Genomic DNA, 21,901 nt, shown 5'->3' with positions numbered 1-21,901 from the left:
AGTTGCTAGCTGGCTTAGTGGAGATGTGTGCTTCTAGATGATTTATGGGGTAGGAAAAAAAAACATTTCTACAATACAAATGTATTATTGTGTAAGTTTTCTCTACTTTTTGCTTTTTTCGTATGAAATACTGAATAGTTTTCAGCCTCCAGCCTTCTTCTGATAATCAAATGAAACAACCTGAAAAGGGAAAATCGTGTTTGGTTGAACTGTTCACCACTCTGCATGTGCAGGTTGAGACTAGGCATCAAGGGGTCACAAGCCAAAAAGTTTGAAAACTACTCTACTGCAGTATAAACAGAATCTTTGATGGGTTATTGTAACTGATCAACGAGCCCTGTTGTCCCGTCAGGAACTTTTTTTTCTGGTTTTACTTCACATGTTGCTCTTTCACAGCTTTTGCTTTCATTCTGTGGCATCTACAGTATGTTTCTTTCATGGAAACTGATTTCTAGGGCAGTGACACTTTCAAACATGATCTGATTCTGTCTGTCATTTCACTTCAACACATGCTTTTAGCTATCTGATACAATTGACACATTCCCTGTCAATAAGATGTAATAAAATGATATGATTTATGATATTTCCGTTCCTCCAGTGTGACTTTGGCGGGGCTTGAAGTGGTGCATGAAGGCGGTCTACCTGCATGGTAACCACATTCTTCCAGGGGTGTTTAACATCTGTTCCAGGTTCAATTACATTTCTCCCACAGGCCTCTCTGTTTTCAGGATCAATCAGAGCCTCCCTCAGCCTGTCCCAGGCCAGTCTGCTGTAACCTGAGCCTCCGTGTACATCATGCTCCCACACCTCTAGGGCATCTTATCACCCAGCCTCACGAGGCCCGAGACACAGGGGTTATGTGTTGTCCATCACCAGAGCAGTTATGACAGATTCAATTGGATTTGGGATTTGGGAAGTGTAGCTGTAGCCGTTTTAGCCGCCATGTTGGAACGGGGTTAGAGTAGCACCATGATGTGGCATGTGCTCACAGGTGTCGTCTTTTATGAGATATGAATCATACCATTCATCGTCCCCTTGTGGCCGAGGGTATTACACCCTCCCAGGCTTTAACAATGGCTTCAAAGCTCGAGCGCAGTTCTGGTTTAGCGCTCACCGTATGAAGTGGTATGTTGTCATCGATGAGAAGCCTGAGAAGGTTTGCTTGACGCTTTCAAGGGGGAGCGGATTACCTGGAGACCACGGCCCTCCCTCCCAAGCAACACACACACAAATGCAGCCCAACAATGATGTCATTGAGGACATGAAATCAAGCCAGGGAGTAATTGAGCCAAACAGTAGCGCCTTGAGAGAATCCTCTTATAAACAAAAATGAATTTCCAATTTAATACAGCCATTCCAACTAATAGTGACCAAAAACAACAGTAAATCCACTGTCACTTATGTCTACTTTTTAGTGTTTCTCCTATAGGTGCCTAGTATAAGCCTCCACATGCTGACATGACTCAGATAATGGTATCGTTTACATTTGTCAGAAGACGTTTCCCTCCCTCCCCCCAGACTGAAGGTGACAGGCTCGCTGTTATGACAAGAGCAGGGAGAGGAGAGACAGGCAGGCAGTAGGGTGTGAGGTTCATTTTACACTCGGCTTGTATGTGGCATGTTACTACAGTCTAACCACATCTATTCATAGCCATCAGCACATATTCATCACTGCAGTGTAGAGGTATCTATCTTGCCGGAGGTTATTGGGTCAAATCTCTCAGGTTCACACGGAAAGCATCCATCCATGTTCATGCTCAGAAAGCAGTTATTATATGGATAATGAAAAAAGGATAATTTTATTTGTAGTCTATCTTTGTTTTTCACGTAGATTTATATACATATATTCCAGTCTACTAGCTTTCATAGGAAGATCCATATGTGGAAAGCTAACATACTTGCACTTGTAAATTCTATTCACATCACTTAGACTGTGAATGTTATACATTACGCAACACTGCACAGTCTGTTTTTTAATTGTAAAACTCACAGAATCCTCAAATCCTTTTTATATAGCTGAAAATCATGTGAAAACTTGAAATGGACTTGCAAAGCTCTCTGTTTGGAGGATTAAAATGCCAGCACTCAACATCCATTTTTATTGAAGTTGTGTGAGAAGGTCCAACATGTGAAAGTGTTTTAGGACTTGGCCATGTCTGTGTGTTTAGAAAATGACCATTCGTGATGCTCCGCGTTGCGTGCTGTACAGTATGTCACCAGACGGTGCTGTGGTGTGGCCATTCTTAGCAAAAAACCACCAACACACACAACCAGTGGAAGGACTGAGTCAGAGAGGATGCATATGGCATATCACATCACGGAGACACGCACTCACATGGCTAGTATGTATGTATTTTTTGGAAAGGCAGCAGGGCTACTGTGTGCGTCTGTACAGTCTGTGTGTGTGTGTGTGTGTGTGTGTACATGCTTGCATGTGAACCCCACTAGTTACAGTGGATGTGTCTTTTTCACATGTGTCCCAAATTGCTGACAAACTTTGCCTGGATGATCTCCCGCACATGTGAATAATTATTTTGTGTTCAAATCAATCTATCATAAAGAATTAATACAATTTTGATTTGTTCCATGGTTTAATAAAATCGATATTACGCCACATTTAATAAAACCATGGAACAAATCAAGAACCAATTTGTGCTTTTATATAGGCATGGCAAAGTCAAACCATGGGGCTGGAATCCACTGTCACAGAATAGTGAATGGGGTAAATGAAATGGAGCCATGCATGAAGGCCAGGTGCATACCTCCTTCATTCGGAGACAGGTTCAGGTTGACAGCATGTAGTGAGTTTACATTTTATTTAAAGATGCAGCTGGAAGACAAAATGGGAAGTGAATCCACTAAACCCAGTATTTGGTTTGTGTGTGTTTTTTTTTCATACAAAGGGGTGTGAATTTCCATACTGTGCTTCAAAAATGAATGCTCTGTTTTTTAAGTGCAAAGGGTTTCCATCCAGTTGGCAACAGTGGCTCAGTCAGAACCTCATCAGCGAAGAGTGCAAGCCATTCTATAAACTTTGATTGTTCAAGTTTTCCAATCAAGGCCCAATAAGCAGATTGTAACTGGTATTTTGTAGACTGAAATGCTAATGACACGAGGCAAGTGCTGAAAAGTGTCCAGAAAAACAATGTTATAAAAATCCTATTGTAAAAGTTCTTAATCCATATCCCTAAAAAGTTCCCCAATTTGCGTTGAGTTACTATGGCCATTTGAAAATCACTCTAACCCTAATTACTCTCTCCTCAATTAAAGCTGGAGTCACTATTTAACAAGATACTGTGGGCCCTAAACCGCAGAGAAGAGAGAAAATCCCCGAGCATTTCTTCCCTGAATCGAAGGAGACTGCGGTACGGCTGGAAAATGTGTGGAGTCCCCAGTATGAACCGTCTTCATTTGTGGCTCCTCAAAGGGAAACCACTTTTACACTCTAATCCTGCTTTTTATCTGCTGCATAGAAATCAGCCCTTTTCCTTCATCACAGCCCTCAGAGGGGTTCATCCCTCCGTACGAGTGTTTCTGATTAGTCTGCCATGTGCCCATTCTCCCCAAATAAGAGTCACCGCACAAAATATACATCCCTCATCATGCCTAATCTCCAATAGTTACAGTGGCGTGTAACCCAATCCTCATTGGGCGATTTTCATTCAGGCAAACAAATCCACAATGGTAGGAATTGGTGGCATGCATTAAATTGTGGGCTCAAATCCTTGGAAGCTGCATGCCAACCAAAGCTAAACAAATTGCTGTCCCCATGAGAATGGAAGATGTGGAGTTTTATGAACTTGTAATTTCACTTGTATGAGCTTTCTAGTTGTTTGGAACAAATGTAGTCCAGCTCATTCTGCATTTCAAACAAACTAGATCTAGTGTAGAAGCCATTGTCTTCCTGTCTTCTATAGATTTAGTATATGTATACATTTCAGCCTAAGAACCTTTTCGGATCTAAACTGTCCCCTCTGGGCTTGGATTCAATGGGGAAAGGACAAGTAGAAGTAAAATTAACCCTTTAGCGTGTAACTCAATTTCTGAATTCATGCAACAGCTCCTCTGGACCTGCTAGTGTTTTGCACTTCATAGTTGAAATTTTCAAAAGCAATTCTCTACATTTGCAGATATTGACAACATGAGTCAGGAAAAATGCTGTTAGTGTCTACAGATTCCTATGGCAGCCATTATTGGAGGTCGGCTGTTCGTGAGCTCATATGGGACAATATGTGCAAACGCAGACCAGAAGCAATAATGTAAGGCTTGTTTGCCAAGAGCACAGAGTTGGATGAAGCTCTGTTTTATTGCATGTACACTAGCTCTTTTTTGTGAAGCCCAAATGACAGCATACATCTTTAGTTCCAGTCCTGCTTTTAGAGACTGTATTCTCAATCGTTCCTCAGATTTTCTTGACTTGAGACTTTTATTCATTCACTATGATTGTATCTATTTCACCCAAACTACTGTAGACTATGCTGAATGTCCTGCTGATTTAATGAAACCTACTATTGGGCTAGTACTGTGAACACTGGTACTAACGTTTTTCCCAGATGCCAGCATGGGAAATCAGTTATCTTTAATGCCTACTGCTGGGCTGGCACAGGGAAATGGCAGCTATCAGAAAGACTGCTAAATAGAGAGCAATAAAAGTTGGCACAGATTAAGTGAGCCAAGGACATTTAAATTTTAGTGAGGCCCACTAATACACTGTGGCCAGACATATAAAACAGAGGAGGAATGTGACAGCAATACTGGCCGAAAGTAGAAGAGGCAAGATGGATGGAAGGGGGATGGAGAGCGCCAAGGCAATGGGTGTGTGTGTGTGTGTGTATACACACTTGCACGCATGCACACACAAGCACACATGAACATACATTTTTTTTTGTCATTCACAAACCACTGACGTTTCCACAAAAGAAACGTAGTGTCAATCGACTTGATTGAATATTTTTGGTTTATCCATTGGCTGCAAGTGCCGGTCAGCCATGTCTCTGTGCATTGTGAAAAAAACATCTGCAGCTCAGTGTATATTTCAGTGCTAAAGTGGGTTCCTTTTTTGGTTGTTCCACCAGAGCAGATGGTTTCTTTTTTTTTTCTTCCACACGGAATAGTGTACCATGAAAGAGAGGAGCGCTGCTAATTCTGAGCCCAGAGAGGAAGGAGGGGGCTTTCTAAGTTAGCTGACATATTTCATAATTAAAGGCCACAGCGCACACAGGCCTCAGACTGTACATGTGGTCTTACTGTGTGGAAGTGGCAAGAGGCAAGGGAGTGTGAGAGACTGGGGGAGAAAGAGAAAAGGAGAGAGAGAGAGAGAGAGAGAACTCCTTTGTTGCAGGAGCACTAATGGGGTTATCTTGGTGGGTTCTGGCTGATCCTTACTGAGGCGAAGGGATTAGACAAGGTGTGGGTTGCTGCTAAATTTATTACATTGGTCGGATTAGGATTCACTTTGGAGGGTCAAAAAATAAACAAGCCTTCTAGGAAGCCTTCGTATGACGAGCCTCAGTATGAGTGATGACTTTACAGTAATGAATGAAATATGATGAAACACTGTACTCCAGATGAATGTCATGTCAGATAAAACTTTACTTAGTACTTCACAACACAGAATAAAGCTTTCATACATATTACTATGCTTTATGCGCTCCACATATGGAGCTCCGAAATGGTTCAAAATCATCACAGATCAAAATAAGAATTTCTTGTACATAACTGATAACTGTTACCTTCAATAATGATATTTACTCATACCCAGTTGGTACTGTCCAATTGGCAATAACAATAGTGATGTACATCTGAAGAGAGGAATATGTACATATACGTTTCTGTAAATGGAATGTATGTATGTGTGATTTCACATAACTGTTAGTTTAATTCTCATTTAAAGATGAGGTATCACTGGTATCATATCAACTGTCAAATACAGGGGAATAGCCTGCAACATCAAAATAAGACATGTGGAGTTGTATCATGACCTTTATACAAGGCTTTGCTATCTCTTGAGTTCAAATGAAATATAATACATAACCGTATAATAATGAAAACATAAATGCAGTCAAAGTAATACTGCTCATAAGTAAAGAGAAATAGTGGTTTGTCTTGGCGTGTATAACCCAGTAAAAGACCCTTTCGTCAGTTTTATGTCTCGATGTTGCTTTGTCATGTAATAAATACATTTTTCCATTAAAAATCTCTGTATCTGTTGTATTTTAAATCAACAGAAACTATAAATATCAGCTTATTTCATAAACAAACAAACAAAAATAAAATATAAAATGATGTAAATCAAAATTAATATCAAAAGTCTTAGGCTTTTTTATTCTCTTTCCCTTTGGTAGCTAGTTTGTTTCTAATTCTCATATGTTATATAAACATAAACACACAAGCAAGAGAATGGTTGAATTTTGAGCCATGTTACAGGCCGGCTCTTTTATTTACTGCCTTGAGTTTCGACAGTTCCTATGTGCTGCGTGTCCTGTCGATTCCACTGAGGCAGAACGGTTCAAAGTTGAGACACCATGTTCCTCTACCCCCTCCCTGAGATTGTTGGCCCTGTGGAGCATTGAACTGGACAGGACAGTCTCTCCAGAAACAAAACTAGCCTTTGCATCTGGACTATGACAGGAACCTGTCCTCCGTTAGTCCCAGCCAAAGTCCTGTCCACTCATCTGGTAGAAGCGGTGGTTGAAGGGCCTGTAGAAGTCCCTGAGTCTCTGGAGGACCTCGGAGGGGATCTGGGGATGCGGTCTGCCTTTGGACTTCCCCAGGCAGCGAGGCCTGCTGCTCCCCTCGGGCTTCTTCAGGCAGGGGAATCCTTTGGTCTGGTTGAAGTAGAAGTGCTTGTCCGACACCACCCTCTTCAGCCCCAGGAAGTCCTGGACCCGGCCCATCTCCCCGGCCGGGTCGGACACCAGCCGCTCGCCGCTGACAAACAGGAAATGAGATAAGGGGAAGTGCTGAAGCCAGTTCTCCAGGTGTTTGGCGTAGAGGCCGATGCGCACGGCGCTCCACGTGGTGTCGATCAGACCCGTGGAGGAGTTTTTCAAGGCCAGGCTCTGGAAGGATGGAAGGCCTGGGTTCTTGGACAGCGTCTGGGTGTAATCAGACACGGCCCGCGTCACAGGGTCCCTGACCACCACGATGAGCTTGGTGCGGCAGTTCATAGTGCAGACACGGCCAGGAGCCTCCTTCGTGACAAAGTAGCTGGGGGTCTTCTCCATGGTGATCTGGCCGTCCAGCGTCCGAGGCATCAGGTTCCTGAAAGAGAAGACGAGGGGGAACTGGTCATCATCAGAGTATGACTCAACACTCAATGACATAAGAGTGGAGACTGTTTCTCACTCTAATATAATAAGCTAAAGTTGATTCATAAATGTCTTACAGTTTAAAGGAGTGAAATGGGGTCTGAGATATCACGTTTGAGTTAAACATTTAGAACTTTAATTATAGTGCCCCCATCAGGTCAATCAGTGTAAACTCTGGGACACAGTGCGAAAATCCCTCGCAGTTTTGTGAAAATCAGACCAGTGGTTTCTGAGAAATCATGTTTGACAAACTGACAGATGTACGGACACAGTCTGATCCATAGTCCCCCTCCCCAGTTTCATCATGTGGGGGACAAATACATCATGCTAATCACCTATTCCAGCATGTCAAAAGACAACATAAACACATTTGAGTATGTATACGATACGTTAAAACAGCCCACCCCAAAATATGTGTGATTAAAGCTCCATATACTGTAGCATGTTTACACACCAGGGCCCCAGACGGCCCGTCCCAGTCTCACTGCAGGGCCTGCAGGATGGAAGGCCATCCACTCAGAACGGGCCTGATGAGTCAAAGCCACAAAGCCACAAGACCCACTTAACAGCAATTTCCTTAAGACTTCCACCCCCCTTTTTCCTGCAAGAGCAAAGTGCCCCCCCCCCCCACCGCCCCACCCACCACCCCACGCCACCCCCACGTGTTCCTACAAGGACCTCACAGACCAAAGTCTATAGGAAGCACAGCAGGGATGGTAAGCTGCTGAGCTCAGCTAGTGTTTTAAACATATGGAGGCAGTGGTGAGAGATGCTGTGTAGCATACACGTTGGCGAAAAGGAGTCTGTTGAATTAGGTGTAATTATCTTGTAGAGATACATTTTGCATTAATAGTAATCTATCAGTGATCTAAACTATCACTATAAACCTGTTCACAGATCTGTAAACTATCACTGATTTGTCTACTTCTATTGCTTATTTGCTTATTTTTATTTGCTTATCAAGACATCTTTTAGATAAAATAAGTAATTCATTAGTTCATTAGTCCTTTTGTGTCCTTCTACAACTTGATCTAAAATTTTGTAATCTATAAACTATCACTAATCTACTAATTTATGCTTATTTATACTTATCTTTGTAATTTCTTCTGTACATTATTGTGTGCATGTTCCTGTGCACCTGCTCTCCTCTCATCTCTGTTCTGACATGCTGGTTTGATTCAACAGTATCTCTCTGCAGATGGATGTAGTTGTCCTGAGACTGCTCTTATTTCACACTATCTGGCAAAAGGCTGGCCTTGTGGGAATCGTGGGTAACATGTGGTATCCGCTCGCTCATATGTCTACTTTTTACATCCAAAGACTGTGTCGGGCAGTGTTGTGGTGAACATGGATCTCCGAAACAAATTGTTTTGCTTGACAAATGGATGATGAGTAATGCTCAAAACAGCAAATTAATTCTCTGCGGTCCATTTACCCGCCACATCTTATAGTATGTTACTGGAAAAGGAAAGCTTTGCTGTGGCTTCCTATAAAATAAACAAGTTGAGGAGCCTGTATGCTTTATTTGTTTCAGATTGAAAGTCTGCATTAAGTCCAAATGTCAAAGATGGGAGTCCATTCAAAAGTTTAGATGACTGATGGACATGCCATTCATGCTGCGGCCTTTTAAGAAATGCACACAGCTCAGACAAATACAGCACGTCTCTCATGATGATTTCTGTCCAGGGGAAATTTATTTTAATTTTGCCAGTTATTCTAGTGAGATTCTCTGTGGTCGCTTCATTGACTTTGATGATTGCTTCAAGACATCTTTTAGATAAAATAACAGTTCATTAGTCCTTGTGTTTCCCTGTACAACTTGACATGGTACAAAAACAACAGTGGGAAGCAGAACGGCTATGAAATGGAAATGGGCGAAATGGATGAAAACCAAACAATGACAAGAGTATGGAATTTATTTAAAACCAATCACGTCAGTAAATAAGTGCACCCTGCGTATCGTTTATGCTGAAAACTGAAAAAAAAGAAGAAGAAAAAAACGGCTGGAAGGAAAAGATCAGTGAACCTCGCTTTGAAAGTTAAAATGAACTCCCTGAGTCCAGTGTGTAAACATCCTTCAGGTCTGTATATTGCAGCTGAGAGAGCTAGCACTCAGCAAAGCCTCAATGTGTGAGCAAGAGAGGGGTGATGAAACTGACCCTCTAATAGCCTTGAAGTAAGCACTGGTTGCCTGTGCTTCAAAGCAGCAGGCCTCTGTAGCCAAAGTACAGGTCCGCTGACTGCAGTCTTGTCGAAGGCAGCACTGTAACTTAAGTAATTAGAGGTGGAGATAGTGCTGCAACTATGAGGAAACAGTCTGTAATCATGGAAAAGGTTCTTGTGCTCACATGGAGTCAACCATGAGTCTGGAGAAAAACTCCTAGTCAAGGCGTGAAGGCAGAATAAAATTCTCCAGCGTTGTTCCTGAGTAAATTTCTAGTTTCTCCCTTTACTTAAAGTTGAGCCATGTCAAAACCCCATTAAATGATCCCCATAATAAAAGACCATTAATTGATTACTATCCAACTACAAGAGCTGCAAATGGCCTATCCCTGTCTGTCTGTCCCCTGTTTTTCTCCATCTAATCGATAGGTCTGTCTCTATCCGTCGGATATGGTCACAGTGTGTGTATACGTGTGTGTGTGTGTGTGTGTGCGTGTGTGTGTGTGTGTGTGTGTGTGTGTGTCTGTGCGTGTGTGTACACGTGCATGAATGAGAGTACGGAGGTGTCAGTGTTTACTGGTGAGAAACTGAAGCAGCCTTCTCCCTCGCTCTCGTCTGCATTCTCCTCCACAGCCTTGGGTTTGTCCTTCACTCCATAAGTGATATTTGTCACTTCAGTAATTGACCATAAGTTGTCTTTCCATACTCATGAATAGTTAATGGCATGTGGCTTTTCCCCCTGCTCTCCTTGGATCCCTATCCCCCATCACAATCTGTCTCATTATTAACGAATCAATAATAGCCATTTTTCGATCATAAATCTGTTTGTGTATGTGGTGTCGGGCAAAATTAACTATGTGCACAGAAATGGGTAAATACAATGTTTGAGAATTTGCTTGTGTACACAGATCTATTGTTGAATATATCATCTACAAATATACGGCTTTTATTTAACCTGAAGAATTATGAGGAGCGTGTGACAAAAGCTTCCCTTCATAACCGTAACGAAACAAACGCAGTCCAGACTGTTCCCCTGGCATCTAAAAAACAGTACAGCGAGAGTAACTCAGGGCATGAAGATGTTTTCTATTTAGCCCAATATTGGAAAGCCGTGCTGACTAGCCACATTAGTCTGGAGCTCCCCGCTGTTAGAAGGATGTAGCGCTTTTCCTCCCTGAAGTGATGCAGCGCTGATTATACAACCGATATGTACCAGGCAGTCTGGATCAGAAGATTAAATACTAACCCCGGCAACAAGGATGTGGCCAAGAGATTTCCTGCCCCCCCAAGACTGCGGGTTCTCCTGCTGAAGTGCCGCAGCTACATTTCCTGTAGCGCGCTGACAAAAAAATGTTATGTTATATGTCAACTTCTGGCATGTGAGTGTTTTGAATTTAAAAACAAAATCATTTTCAAAATCCAAATCACCACGTGTCGCTTTCCGAAACCGAAAACAGATACACATTCCACGGGTTATTATATTCATTTACTGGACCATCCACGCTAAACGCTGACTTGGTAGAAGGAGCCACCGAGCGCTCCGCTTTGGCAGTCGTGTCTACGCCCAAACACTTTCTTTTACCGAGACCCAATTAAAGAGGCGGTGGAAAATCAAGCCCATAAAAACGAAAGAGAGAGAGAGAGAGAGAGAGAGAGAGAGAGAGAGAGAGAAGGAAGGAGAGAACAAACAAGGAGCTGAAGGAAAACATTTCCCAGCAGTGCCGTGCACAGAGGGTGTCAGAAGGAGCCCGAGGGCCACGGACGGCCTGTCAGGCTGACTGGCTGAGTGTGGGAACCTCAGCAGCCGCGCACCGCTTAACGCCTCCGTGCCTGTGTGAAACATATGCTGTTATTCTCCTTCCACAAAAAAAAAATTGTAAATCCTATAAGGTTTTTGGCGTGATGGATGGATGACACACAACAGCTGAGACGTCACACGTGTATCTGTTGGTGTGTGAAATGGACTGTCACTCTTCTGATCGATGGGCAGAAGATAGAGCAGTTTAAGTATTACCTTCGCCTACTGTGCTGTACAATGACAAAGCATGCAAGTTAACCGTCATGTCACCATGAGAGCACATGAACACGCTACTCACACTACTGATATGAAGCTGCAGAAGACTCCGCACACACAAGAGAGGATTCGTCACCCACATTGTCTGTGGGATAATGGAGGGTCATTGCCGCCGCGGCGTCTCAATATTCTCTGTCTAAACGGGACACCTGAGCAGGTGAGGGGGCCTCAAAGTGTCATGGACGTCAAAAATGGAAAGAAAAACAAATTAATGAGTATAGGCTACAGCATGGCCTGAGGATGGACTTGAGATTGAGTAGCAACGCAATAAACTTTCCACATTCCACAAGGGAAGCCAGAGATCTGATACTATACGGGGATGCTGGCACAGTGAGTATCCAAGCTATAGTAATAGTCAGACACAAGCGCACGCTGCTGAAAAAATACTTGATGCATAATGTACAGTGCTTTTGGCCTTTGTTGCCCAAACCCAGCAAGTTCACACATCTCTCCATAGACAGAGAGAGGAAGTGGAGGGTTAGAAAGACCACAAGTAGCAGAAAGGCTGGTAACACAGATTTGAAATACACTGTTATCAGAAGAGTTTTTCCTATGAATAATGATGCAAGGGGGTTACTTCTTCACAGGGGTTAGCTGTACTGCTACATTCCCAAGAAGAGCATTCTGTATTATCATATGTGATGGAGGATGCAGTAGGACATCGTTGCAATGTGTGTGTGTGTGTGTGTGTGTGTGTGTGTTTGGGGGGGGCGTGAGTACATCCATGTACATGTGTGTGGGCTTTTCTTTATAGAGATTAAATTCTTCTTGGCCAAGCACTAATTAGTGACTAGTGTGTCCAGTCATAATTAGCAGGATGTGGGGTCAGCGATGCTCTGCTGGGGAGGTCTGAGGCTCGGTAATGGCTTCAACATTTGGCACATGAAAGTATCAGTAGCAATTACAAAGGGTTTGCTGATATTGCAGGATGTTACTAAACAGAACATTATGTTGGTGGCTGTCTTGCCCTTTTATTAAATTTATCCGTGGCAGACCCAGATTTGTTCATGATTCCATTTGTAGATCTGAATTGATTGGAACCATTTAATAGTTTGATTATGTGTGATAAACCAATCGGTTTTTTTGATTTCCCAAGAGTAATGTTGCTGTATTTCCATTGAATATTCCCCTCTGTTTTCAACCTCATGTTATTCTTTTCTGGAAATGGCAGTGCAACCAAGCGTGACTACCAAGCATCTGAAACATTTCATTTTGGCCAACTGAAGCCAAGCCATTATTTCTTCACACTGTTTTCCCTGCTAGCTAACTATGGCACTGAGCTAAAACGACATGACTGAAATTTCCCCAAGATTTTACAGGCTCCCCGAAATGGACCGCAATGCACCTCAAATTATTATAATTCCCACCATACGGGGTGTGAGTGTAGGCCTTTTCAAACCTCATGACACCACCCAAACCCAACTGATCCAACACCATTAAAACACAGTAGAACTCAACACTATAGAAACCCACTTCCTGGTCTGCTAGACCAATCAGGCGTGTTCAGCCTCTACTTATCACTAATGGCCTCAGGGCTGGACACAGAATGAGGTGTTGGGAAAATCACCTTCCCTCTGGAAAACATGCCCCATATGCATGATTATATTATAGAGTCCATATTCACCATTTAAAAAACAAATCCAGACTGACATGGTATGTATTTAAATCTTGCCTCCTAGATGTACTCAAATGAAATAGTGAAAAATGTCACATCATAGCACAAAAGACAAAAACCTAAAAAAAAAAAAATCTGAGCAGGTCATGATGGAAAAAATCCAAGGGAACATAATCCCATAGCAACTGTAATTATATTACTCAGTTCAATGGATTTGGTTACTGGATTCACTGATAACGGGAATATAGAAGAGGGACAGATAGGATGAAGAATATTTTGTGACTTTATTTTTCAAAATGGCTACCTCTGTGCAACAATTCATGCACAAATACATTGATGTATATTGAAGAAAAGCATATTGAAAGTATCCTAAAGACCAACGTACTTACCCTTCATTTTCTCCTTTTTAAGAACCAATGGAATTTATCAGTAGTGCTGACATTTCCCCATGCCCTTGTGTTGCTGCCCTTAAAGGATTTATACTATATTTTAATTGCAATCCGATTGGGGAAGGCCTTTGGTGACAGGGTCGTAGGTCAGCCAATTGATAAGCTGTCAAAATATCGATGATAGGACTTGTGGATTGGAGTTTTTCCTCAAATAGAAATTAAGAAATGATCTTTTCATAAATCATATAATAGAGGCTGATCATTGTGTTTCTAGAATGTCATTTCTGCTATAAACTATGGCAAGAAACGTAGCAGCATAACATAACACACGCAACACTGCCATCATTGCAAGAGCACTGTTCTTTCCTGCAAAGAAGAAAATAACAATTGCTCATGCCACTACAAGACAACAAAACAAATGTGCTCATTTTAACATCATCAAGGCACCAAAGACACAAGAACACAACATACGAATTACTCAGTCCGACCCACGTCATGGTGACAAAGCCATGACAATCAGGACCATTGTGCCATGGAAAGCTGAGGTTTTCAGTTTTCTGTGGTGGCTCTCAAGTCCCATATGAAACCCATCACTCCATGAAGTCCCCTTCAAGCCATAAAACAACACAGAAAATCATTAAATCGTTGCTTGATTCTGAACGCAGTTTGCGGCTTTTCCATTCCAGTAATGGGCTCATATGCACACATGCAAACGAGGGAAAGGGATGGAGAGACAGACAGGGCGGGGGTGAGGGTGGGGGCTGAGAGGAGTGAGGGGGGGGAGAGAAAAATGAAAACTGGTGGCTGCCTGGATCACTTGGATATAAACGCAATGGAAAACACACATGAAGGACATCTAAGCTCGTCTCGTAGAAGACAATGATATTGGAACGACACGCATGGGAGCGCGCGACCGTGTCTGTGAAATGCCTCCAGTATGCAGATTGCCTCTGATTCCTTCCAGCATCTGACAGTGAAGACGGAGCGCAGTATATGACAGTGCATGACTGGGCCTCTGCTCTCTCATCCATCTGCTAAAATCATATCCAGGCCGCGCTCATTTCCCCGTCCAAGACATGTGGAACCAGGCAGATTATCACAAGGCACAAACTGTTGTCAGATCTGCTAATCTGAGGCCATGTGCCTTTGGCAATGGCTGTGCATTCATTTACGTTACCTGTTATGAGATTCTGAATCAACCACAAAATGATGAACAACTAGCAATTTTATTATTTGGAAGCATTTTAAATAAGGTTCCTACAGTACACTACCAGCTTGGACACACATATTTTTCTTTATTTTTTTTTTACTATTTTTCACATTTTAGAATATTAGTAAAGACATCAAAACTATGAAATAACACAAATGGAATTATGCAGTGACCAAAAAAAGTGTTAAACAAATCCAAACTATCTTATATTTCAGATTCTTTAAAGTAGCCACTCTTTGCCTTGATGAAAAGGCAAAGGCTTTGGAAAGAAATTCATACATAGGCATCAACTTCACTATTTATATTTGTCTAAGAAACAAATTTTGAGCATTTAAGCATGAGCCTTTAGATCAAAATGGCTTTAAGAGAATGAATAACAGAATACATTCAATCAGGTGCATCCAAATTTTTGACTGGTAGTGTATATTTATTATTTTTGAAATATAAGCGTTCAAAGGTCATCTGTGGCTGAAAGAGGCAGTCAATAGAGTAATAGGACAATGCAGATTAACTATGCTAAGTAAAGTAAGAATCTGATGAAATATCTGTATCCATATATATCTTAGAAATATAATAAATATGGTCCTCTTGAACTGAAGGCTCTACACTCTTGTCAGATCTCAGATGAACTTCAGCAAGATAGAATGTCAAAGCTCAGAGTGGCTTTCCAGAGCCTGTCACACACACCAGCCTGGTACTGAGTCAGATGCAAATGATGATGATCCACATGGGTGAGTTCATCCTGTCACTAAACACCCCCCACCCACCCACACACACACACACACGCTGCCACCTCCAGCAGCTTCTCTGTGGTTCACTGCAGATGCCAGCAAACAGATTCTCCCCTTTTCAGAAATTCAGTGACAACAGCAGGTGCTTCCACTGATTTCAGACAGGGGGAATCACCTTTCAATGATGTCACCCAAGAAGCTATGTAAAAAAAAAAAAAAAAACTATCACGTTGCTTTCTCTGTTGTTTTGTTAATCTCCCCAGCTCCTTTCCACCTCCGGTTTCAGCTGCCTCAAAGTTCACTTCACAGCAAAATCGTCAGTGTTAAAAATCAACACTATCAGTCCACATCCATCAGAGTTGATTTAACACTTTAGATAGTTTTGACCACCTGTCCTGCAGCCATATCAGCTCTATGAGAGACCATAACTCTCCAATCAAAGCCTGTCAACTTCAAATAAATGAAAAGTCAAAGAAATGAAAAATCAACACCCATGAATGCTGGAAAATTTCCTGTTTACATGATTTTTATGCTGATTGCAGGTATGATTTGGCATCACTACTGACTTCAAGATCAAGATCGGACCCAAATTTTCTAGCGTTAAGTATTGAGATGAAAACTGAAATGAACACTGATGATTTTGTGTTGACTGACTTGCATTATTGCCTTTCCAGAGTTGCATCATGCTGTACAGTAGAAAACATGCAGCTCCAACAGGTGTTGCATGTGGAGTCTTTCTTTTATAAACGTGCCATTTTCCCTTTGGAGACATTAGGACTGATTTGAACTTTTCACAGTCTGTAGGCGAGCGCAGGCCATGTTGGTTCACTACGGCACTGCAGCACTAACAAAACTACAGCATTAAAGCCTTACAGCTTTACGGTGTGAGTCAGACTAATTAAAACACACACAGAAACACGCATAAAACATATCCTGGAAACACCAGGTCTGCCACAGGTATTTCCTCATAAACACTTCTTCTACTACTCTTAAGGAATAGTGAGGAGGGAAGAGTAGCTAGAAGAGAGAAAACAGAGAGAGAGAGAGAGAAGTGAGAAAGTACAGTGAGGGAGGAGAGAGAAGGATGTGGGAAGAAGGATGGGCTAAAAATGGGGTAACCAGGAGAGAGAGACAGCAGAGGAGGGAAGTGTAAAAGGGGAAATAGATCAGGGAGCAGAGCGTGCCAAAGTGTGTGTGTGTGTGTGTGTGTGTGTGTGTGTGTGTGCGTGTGTGTGCGTGTGATAGAGAGAGAGAGAGAGAGCAGGCCTAGCAGCATGCTAAAATTATCAGTGGCAAAAGTGTTTCCATGTGTCCTTATGTTCTCAGTTGAAACACAGCTAGGGGGGTTACGGAAAAAAAAGTCATAAAAAGATTAAATTACACTTGAGAGTTTCACGCTCTTGCTCCATCTTGCTATCAAAACTCTTGTTTATCAGCGCTCTACCTATCCATCCTTCCACATCCCACTCTCTCCTCTCAGGTGATGGAACCTCTCACATGCTCACAGATCCAAAATGCTATTCTGACACCGCTGAGGGGTTTCGGCTCAGCTGGGACCTTGTCCAGCAGCCTGTGGAACATCTGGAGATGATCAGGACCAGCTTGATCCAGTCCCATTCCTTCTGTAGGGCCTTAACTGCACCCAAATTATAGCTCTGGTCAGCCTGGTCACCCCAAATCAGCTGCCACTACGACAGTAGCCCATGGACATTTTATGTGTCTTGTGTAAAATCATAAAACATTTGTGATATTATTCTCAGCCAAGTCAAGGCACCACGCAAATATTAGCTGAATACATCAATCAGGTTTAAAGCCTATACACTCATAAAACATATTAAAATGCATAATAAACAACAGAGTTATCACTATGCTGTGTGCATCACATGTAGCTCTGGCTTTTCTAACAGCATGAGGATGCACCATTCACTAACATGGAGGGAATGCTAATACAGGGTGTCATTTTGAAGAGTATAAATGGTGTTTATGAATGTCATGATGATAAACTGCTCCCCAGAGAGCTCACTAGCCTCTTGATCTACATAGCAGCACACAGCGAGAATATCGGCTAATGGCAAGGTTATCTGCATACATCGCCCAGCCAGTGTATTAGACTGGCCCTACAGCCTATTGACAGGAGGCATCAGCAGCTCTCCACAGCTGACTGGCTCTCACCACTGATGCTCATCTGACCTTTCAACCTGTAGCAATATACCATCCTCTGTGGCTGACATGCAAACCTTTAACTCAGTTGTAGATTAAGAAACTCTAACGAAATCACTATTATATTGCTATACTATTCTATAATATACTTATGGCTTATAGGGCATCTGTGGCAAATTATAGTGAATTTATATGATGACCTTATCATACTTTATGGAGTTTCTATCTCATATATAGTAATATAGGCCTACTACTTGCTGCTTTATTTATATAGTGTCCCTCTAAATTTTATTATGGGATTACTATAGCATAGCTCTTTTTCATAAGAGATGTAAAAAGTCATCCCTCTATTTTCTGTTTTGCTGGCATAACTAAGCTAATAGGCAACGATACACAACGGGTGATTTTTATTTATTTATTTATTTTACATACCTGTACCACTCCAGTCCTCTGTCATAGAACCGGTCGAAGAAGTGCGGTTCCGCGCCGACCGCTCTCACGTCCGGGTGGATGCGGAGAAACTCCAGCAGCGCGCGGGTTCCGCCTTTCTTCACGCCGATTATAATCGCCTGAGGAAACGTTTTGGTCCCGAATGTATTGGACACAGGGATGCCGTTGCTCTGGGCGCTCTCCTTGGCGCTGTCCGAAGTCTGGTGTGGCAGCTGTCCCGGTGCGTCCACCACCTGCTCGGTGTCCGCAGAGTCGGTACCGTTCCGGTGAGACGGCGCGTCGGGGAGCTGCGTGCGGAGACGCGGCGACGGTCGCAGGTCGTCCAGTACGCGGCGATTATCGTCCAAAATGTCATAGTCCCGGTCTAAGGTTTGTTGGCTGTATAAAGTTCTCGGAGCCGAATCGCAAAGCCCGGTGAGACAGTAGAAGAAGTAGGTGAAGATCAGGACCATGGTGAAGAACACTGACACTCTGGACAGCGCCTTCCCAAAGTTGAACCTGACTCTGCATCCGCTACATCCCATGAGTTGATCTCCAGGTCGATGCCAAAGGGCCAAAACGGTGACAGCATGCTTCTTCTTTCCTACATTTATTGAGTCTATACTGTTAAATTTATTTCGCAAAACATGTTGCGTATCCTAAAAGTCCGGCATCACACGGAGAGGTACAGTAGAGTCGCAGCACTGGAACGGCTCAGTGAATGTATCAAACTTATCTTCATAATCGTTGCCTACTATTATAAGAAAAGAAAAAAAAAAAATCTAATTTTATCTTTTCAGTCGAGAAAACATTTGCCATTCACCATGACTCGTTAATTGCCAGTCATATAGGAATTCACAACGTCTCTCTGCGCTCTGGTTTGGTCTCTAATCTCTCATTCAAGATTTCTCCTCTCCTTCTCCTATACGCCCTTTTTTTTTTTTTTTTACAAGTCTCCACCCTTCCCTCCTTAAGCTATAGGATCAACATGCCTCATGAGAATGTAAACTTCCTGAAGAGGCCCGTGTAAAATGTTCATTTCCATAGATAAAAGATTCATATTTATGTCTTATTTATATTTACATATCATTATGCATTATTAACATCCATTCTGTCTATCATATATGTAACCCTAATGAGAAATCACTATAAAATCCTTACAATTTTCCTGTAGGGATTTAGTTTGTGGGGACTTATAGATTGTATATTGCTATGATATTTATAATTAATTACTTTGGCTCTTTTTTGCAACACAAACAACTAAGGTTGTCCTTTTTTATGGAATTAATAATGGATTTAGGTGATTTTTTCCACATACATCTACGTTCGTCGTCCAATTCTCCAAATGTAAGCCGACCCCACAGAGGAAAATCCTCTTTGGCCCTTTGAACCCAAATGATAGATGGCTCAGTCGGCCCGGTGAATGAGAGAAGCCCTGAGGACGTCTATCCAAACCTCTTGGACTCTCCCTGCACCCTGAGACTCAACACCGCACCAGCACCCCGACGTACGGCCTCCTGACAAGCCTCCTGACACAAGCCTCCAAACAATAGGCCTGCAGAGAGGAGGGGCCCCTCCAACAGCGGCCCCCCCCCCCTCCTAAAAAAAATACAGTATGAGGTTGTGTATGTCACCTTAGGGGCTATGCAGGAAGGATCAGCACTGGGATGCCCCCCCCCTCGCTCTGTACAGCTCGAGCATGTATAGAGTTTCTCCTGACAGAGAGATGGGGTCTCTCCTTTGAACCTGACTGAATACACCAAAGTCGACCGTCTGAATGGATGAGGGGATAGAGGGATGGATGGGAGGAGAGGGAAGGGAGGTGAAGGGAGACCAGAGGAGATCGTCTGTCTGCACAGAAATACACACACACACACACACATACATACACACCCCGGGGACGCAGTCTAGAGCGAGCTTAGTGAGTGAGTGAGTGTGTGTGTGTGTGTGTGTGTGCGTGAGAGAGAGAGAGAGAGTGAAAGATACAGATGGGGGCATTTAAGAGAGGAGGACAATATACGGTCAAAAATATTAAATGAAGTTGACAAACTCGCTGTTTTACTTGAGGATTTTATGAAGCTTTTTTAAAATTCTGCTGTCTGCCTCAATATCCATAGAACAAATTGAGCTTACTTAATTAAAAAAAAACAAAAAAAACTAAAGGAATACACTTTTCAAAGTTAAGCATTACAAAGCCTGTGATTCCAATTTCCATCCTTTGAGTTGTAAAGGGAGTTTGAAAAATAGTGTTCAAACAAAGGTCTCTGTGGATACTGACATGTCCCAGGCAAATATAGAATAATGATATGTTTTGAAGCACAAACAGCCATTGTAAATCCATCCAAAGAGAGGCCAGCCTGGCACTGTGGAATTCACAGCTTTGGAAATGACTGTCTGCTCGCTAGCGGCAGACACGGAGTCAAAATGAGGTCAGAATCCAGCCCTGCTTTCATCAGACATTTTATTTGCTTTTCCCCCATACTAATTGCTCCATTTGGATCCATACTGACAGGTTTGGACTCAGCAATATAAACACCGAGATTAAAGAAACAAACAGGCGCTGGTGATGTTGAAGAAACAAATAACACATGCATGTTGTGAAGTGTGTCTGTATGTATAGGATTGGGCTTGGATACTGTGTGTGTGTGTGTGTGTGTGTGTGTGCGTGTGTGTGTGTGTGTTTGTGCATGTCTGTTGATGTATTTGTGTAGGTGTGCGTTCGTTTGTCTCTCTGTCTTTGTGTAGACGAGTGTGTGCTCGTATGCATGTGTATGTGTGTCCATACACGTGTGTGTATGTGCATGCATGTATATATGCAGTGTATACTCTATATGCAATCCTTGTGTCTGCAGGTGTGCGCTTGTGCTGCATCATTGTGTGTGCTACTGATTTCCATAGCCAGAGGCCTGCAGATGGTGTGTCCATGTGTCAGCCATTACAGCAAATTGCAAATCCTCCCCACCAAAAGGAGAATGTTCCACTCTCATTTTGTCATTTCCAGTACGAGGAAGAAGCTTTCGGGCCATTTGCGATAGCCGCAAGATACCCGGCAGAATCCTTCAAACCATTACGACAGATCTATGAAACCACCACCCATGAGATGCCCATTTAGCAGTCCAGAGGCATCGCTGGAGTTTCTTACAAATGGAACCTGATGCTTTTATTGTGTCTAGAATGAATAGCATCGAGATATTTACGAATAATGAATTCCAGATTGAAGATGTATATCAGCGTATTTTTCCTACTGTTCTGGATTAGATCACTCTGCTGTTCATGCTTTTGGCTTCTATTGAATAGCTTTGGTGATCTATAAACAAATCCGCTTTTCATTTTGTTTTACATGCGATCATGTGGTTATTAGAAACAGGGTGGCCTATCCCAATACAATCCAGTTTAACATCATCAAAAGAGACCAGCTCATCACAATAGCCACAGGTTTACTTTGTTAAAATATAGTGTCTGAAGTTCAGCTCCTTTGAAGAAATAAAAGATGTCACACACACACACACACACACACTCCCGTCGGGCCAAGGATGCCCGTCGGGCCAAGCCCTCAGGTAGGCAGGATCACAGGACAGGATACAAAAACCAACAACAAAGCCACTGTGAAGCCCCGCCCCTCTCGCCCAGCTTTCCCAACTTTCATCTGAGCACCGTGTGAGAGGACGTTAGTGAAGTCAGCAAGAATGATGGATGGACAATGAGACGGAGGGATGGACAAAGCGACTCTGATCTCTCCATCCAGCACAGTGTTCGACCCCCAGATCTTCCATCCTCCCCCCCTCCCTCCCTTCTTCCCTCTTGTCCCTCCACCCATGCC

General features: G+C 42.7%; 1 protein-coding gene across 1 annotated transcript; it reads right to left on the bottom strand.

The window, feature by feature from the left end:
- Positions 1–5,589: 5,589 nt before the first annotated feature.
- LOC139928598 (heparan sulfate glucosamine 3-O-sulfotransferase 6-like) lies at positions 5,590–18,947 on the bottom strand. Its single transcript, XM_071921203.2, has 2 exons — positions 18,085–18,947; positions 5,590–7,263 (listed from the first exon to the last, which is right to left on the bottom strand). The coding sequence occupies exons 1-2, from the start codon at positions 18,624–18,626 to the stop codon at positions 6,645–6,647; spliced, it is 1,161 nt and encodes a 386-aa protein (XP_071777304.2). The 5' UTR covers positions 18,627–18,947; the 3' UTR covers positions 5,590–6,644.
- Between the last annotated feature and the right edge of the window lie 2,954 nt (positions 18,948–21,901).

The sequence above is a fragment of the Centroberyx gerrardi genome, chromosome 7 (genome assembly GCF_048128805.1).
Source record: "Centroberyx gerrardi isolate f3 chromosome 7, fCenGer3.hap1.cur.20231027, whole genome shotgun sequence".
NCBI lineage: Eukaryota > Metazoa > Chordata > Actinopteri > Beryciformes > Berycidae > Centroberyx > Centroberyx gerrardi.
The sequence above is the reverse complement of the archived record's forward strand: the minus strand, read 5'-3'. Positions and strand labels throughout refer to the sequence as shown.

Excerpts from the sequence above, each read along its gene's own strand:
- LOC139928598 (XM_071921203.2), bottom strand. The coding sequence starts at position 18,626 with ATGGGATGTAGCGGATGCAGAGTCAGGTTCAACTTTGGGAAGGCGCTG. Across the intron at positions 7,264-18,084 it reads AGAGGACTGGAGTGGTACAG|GAACCTGATGCCTCGGACGC; the intron begins GTATGTAAAATA and ends CTTCTCTTTCAG.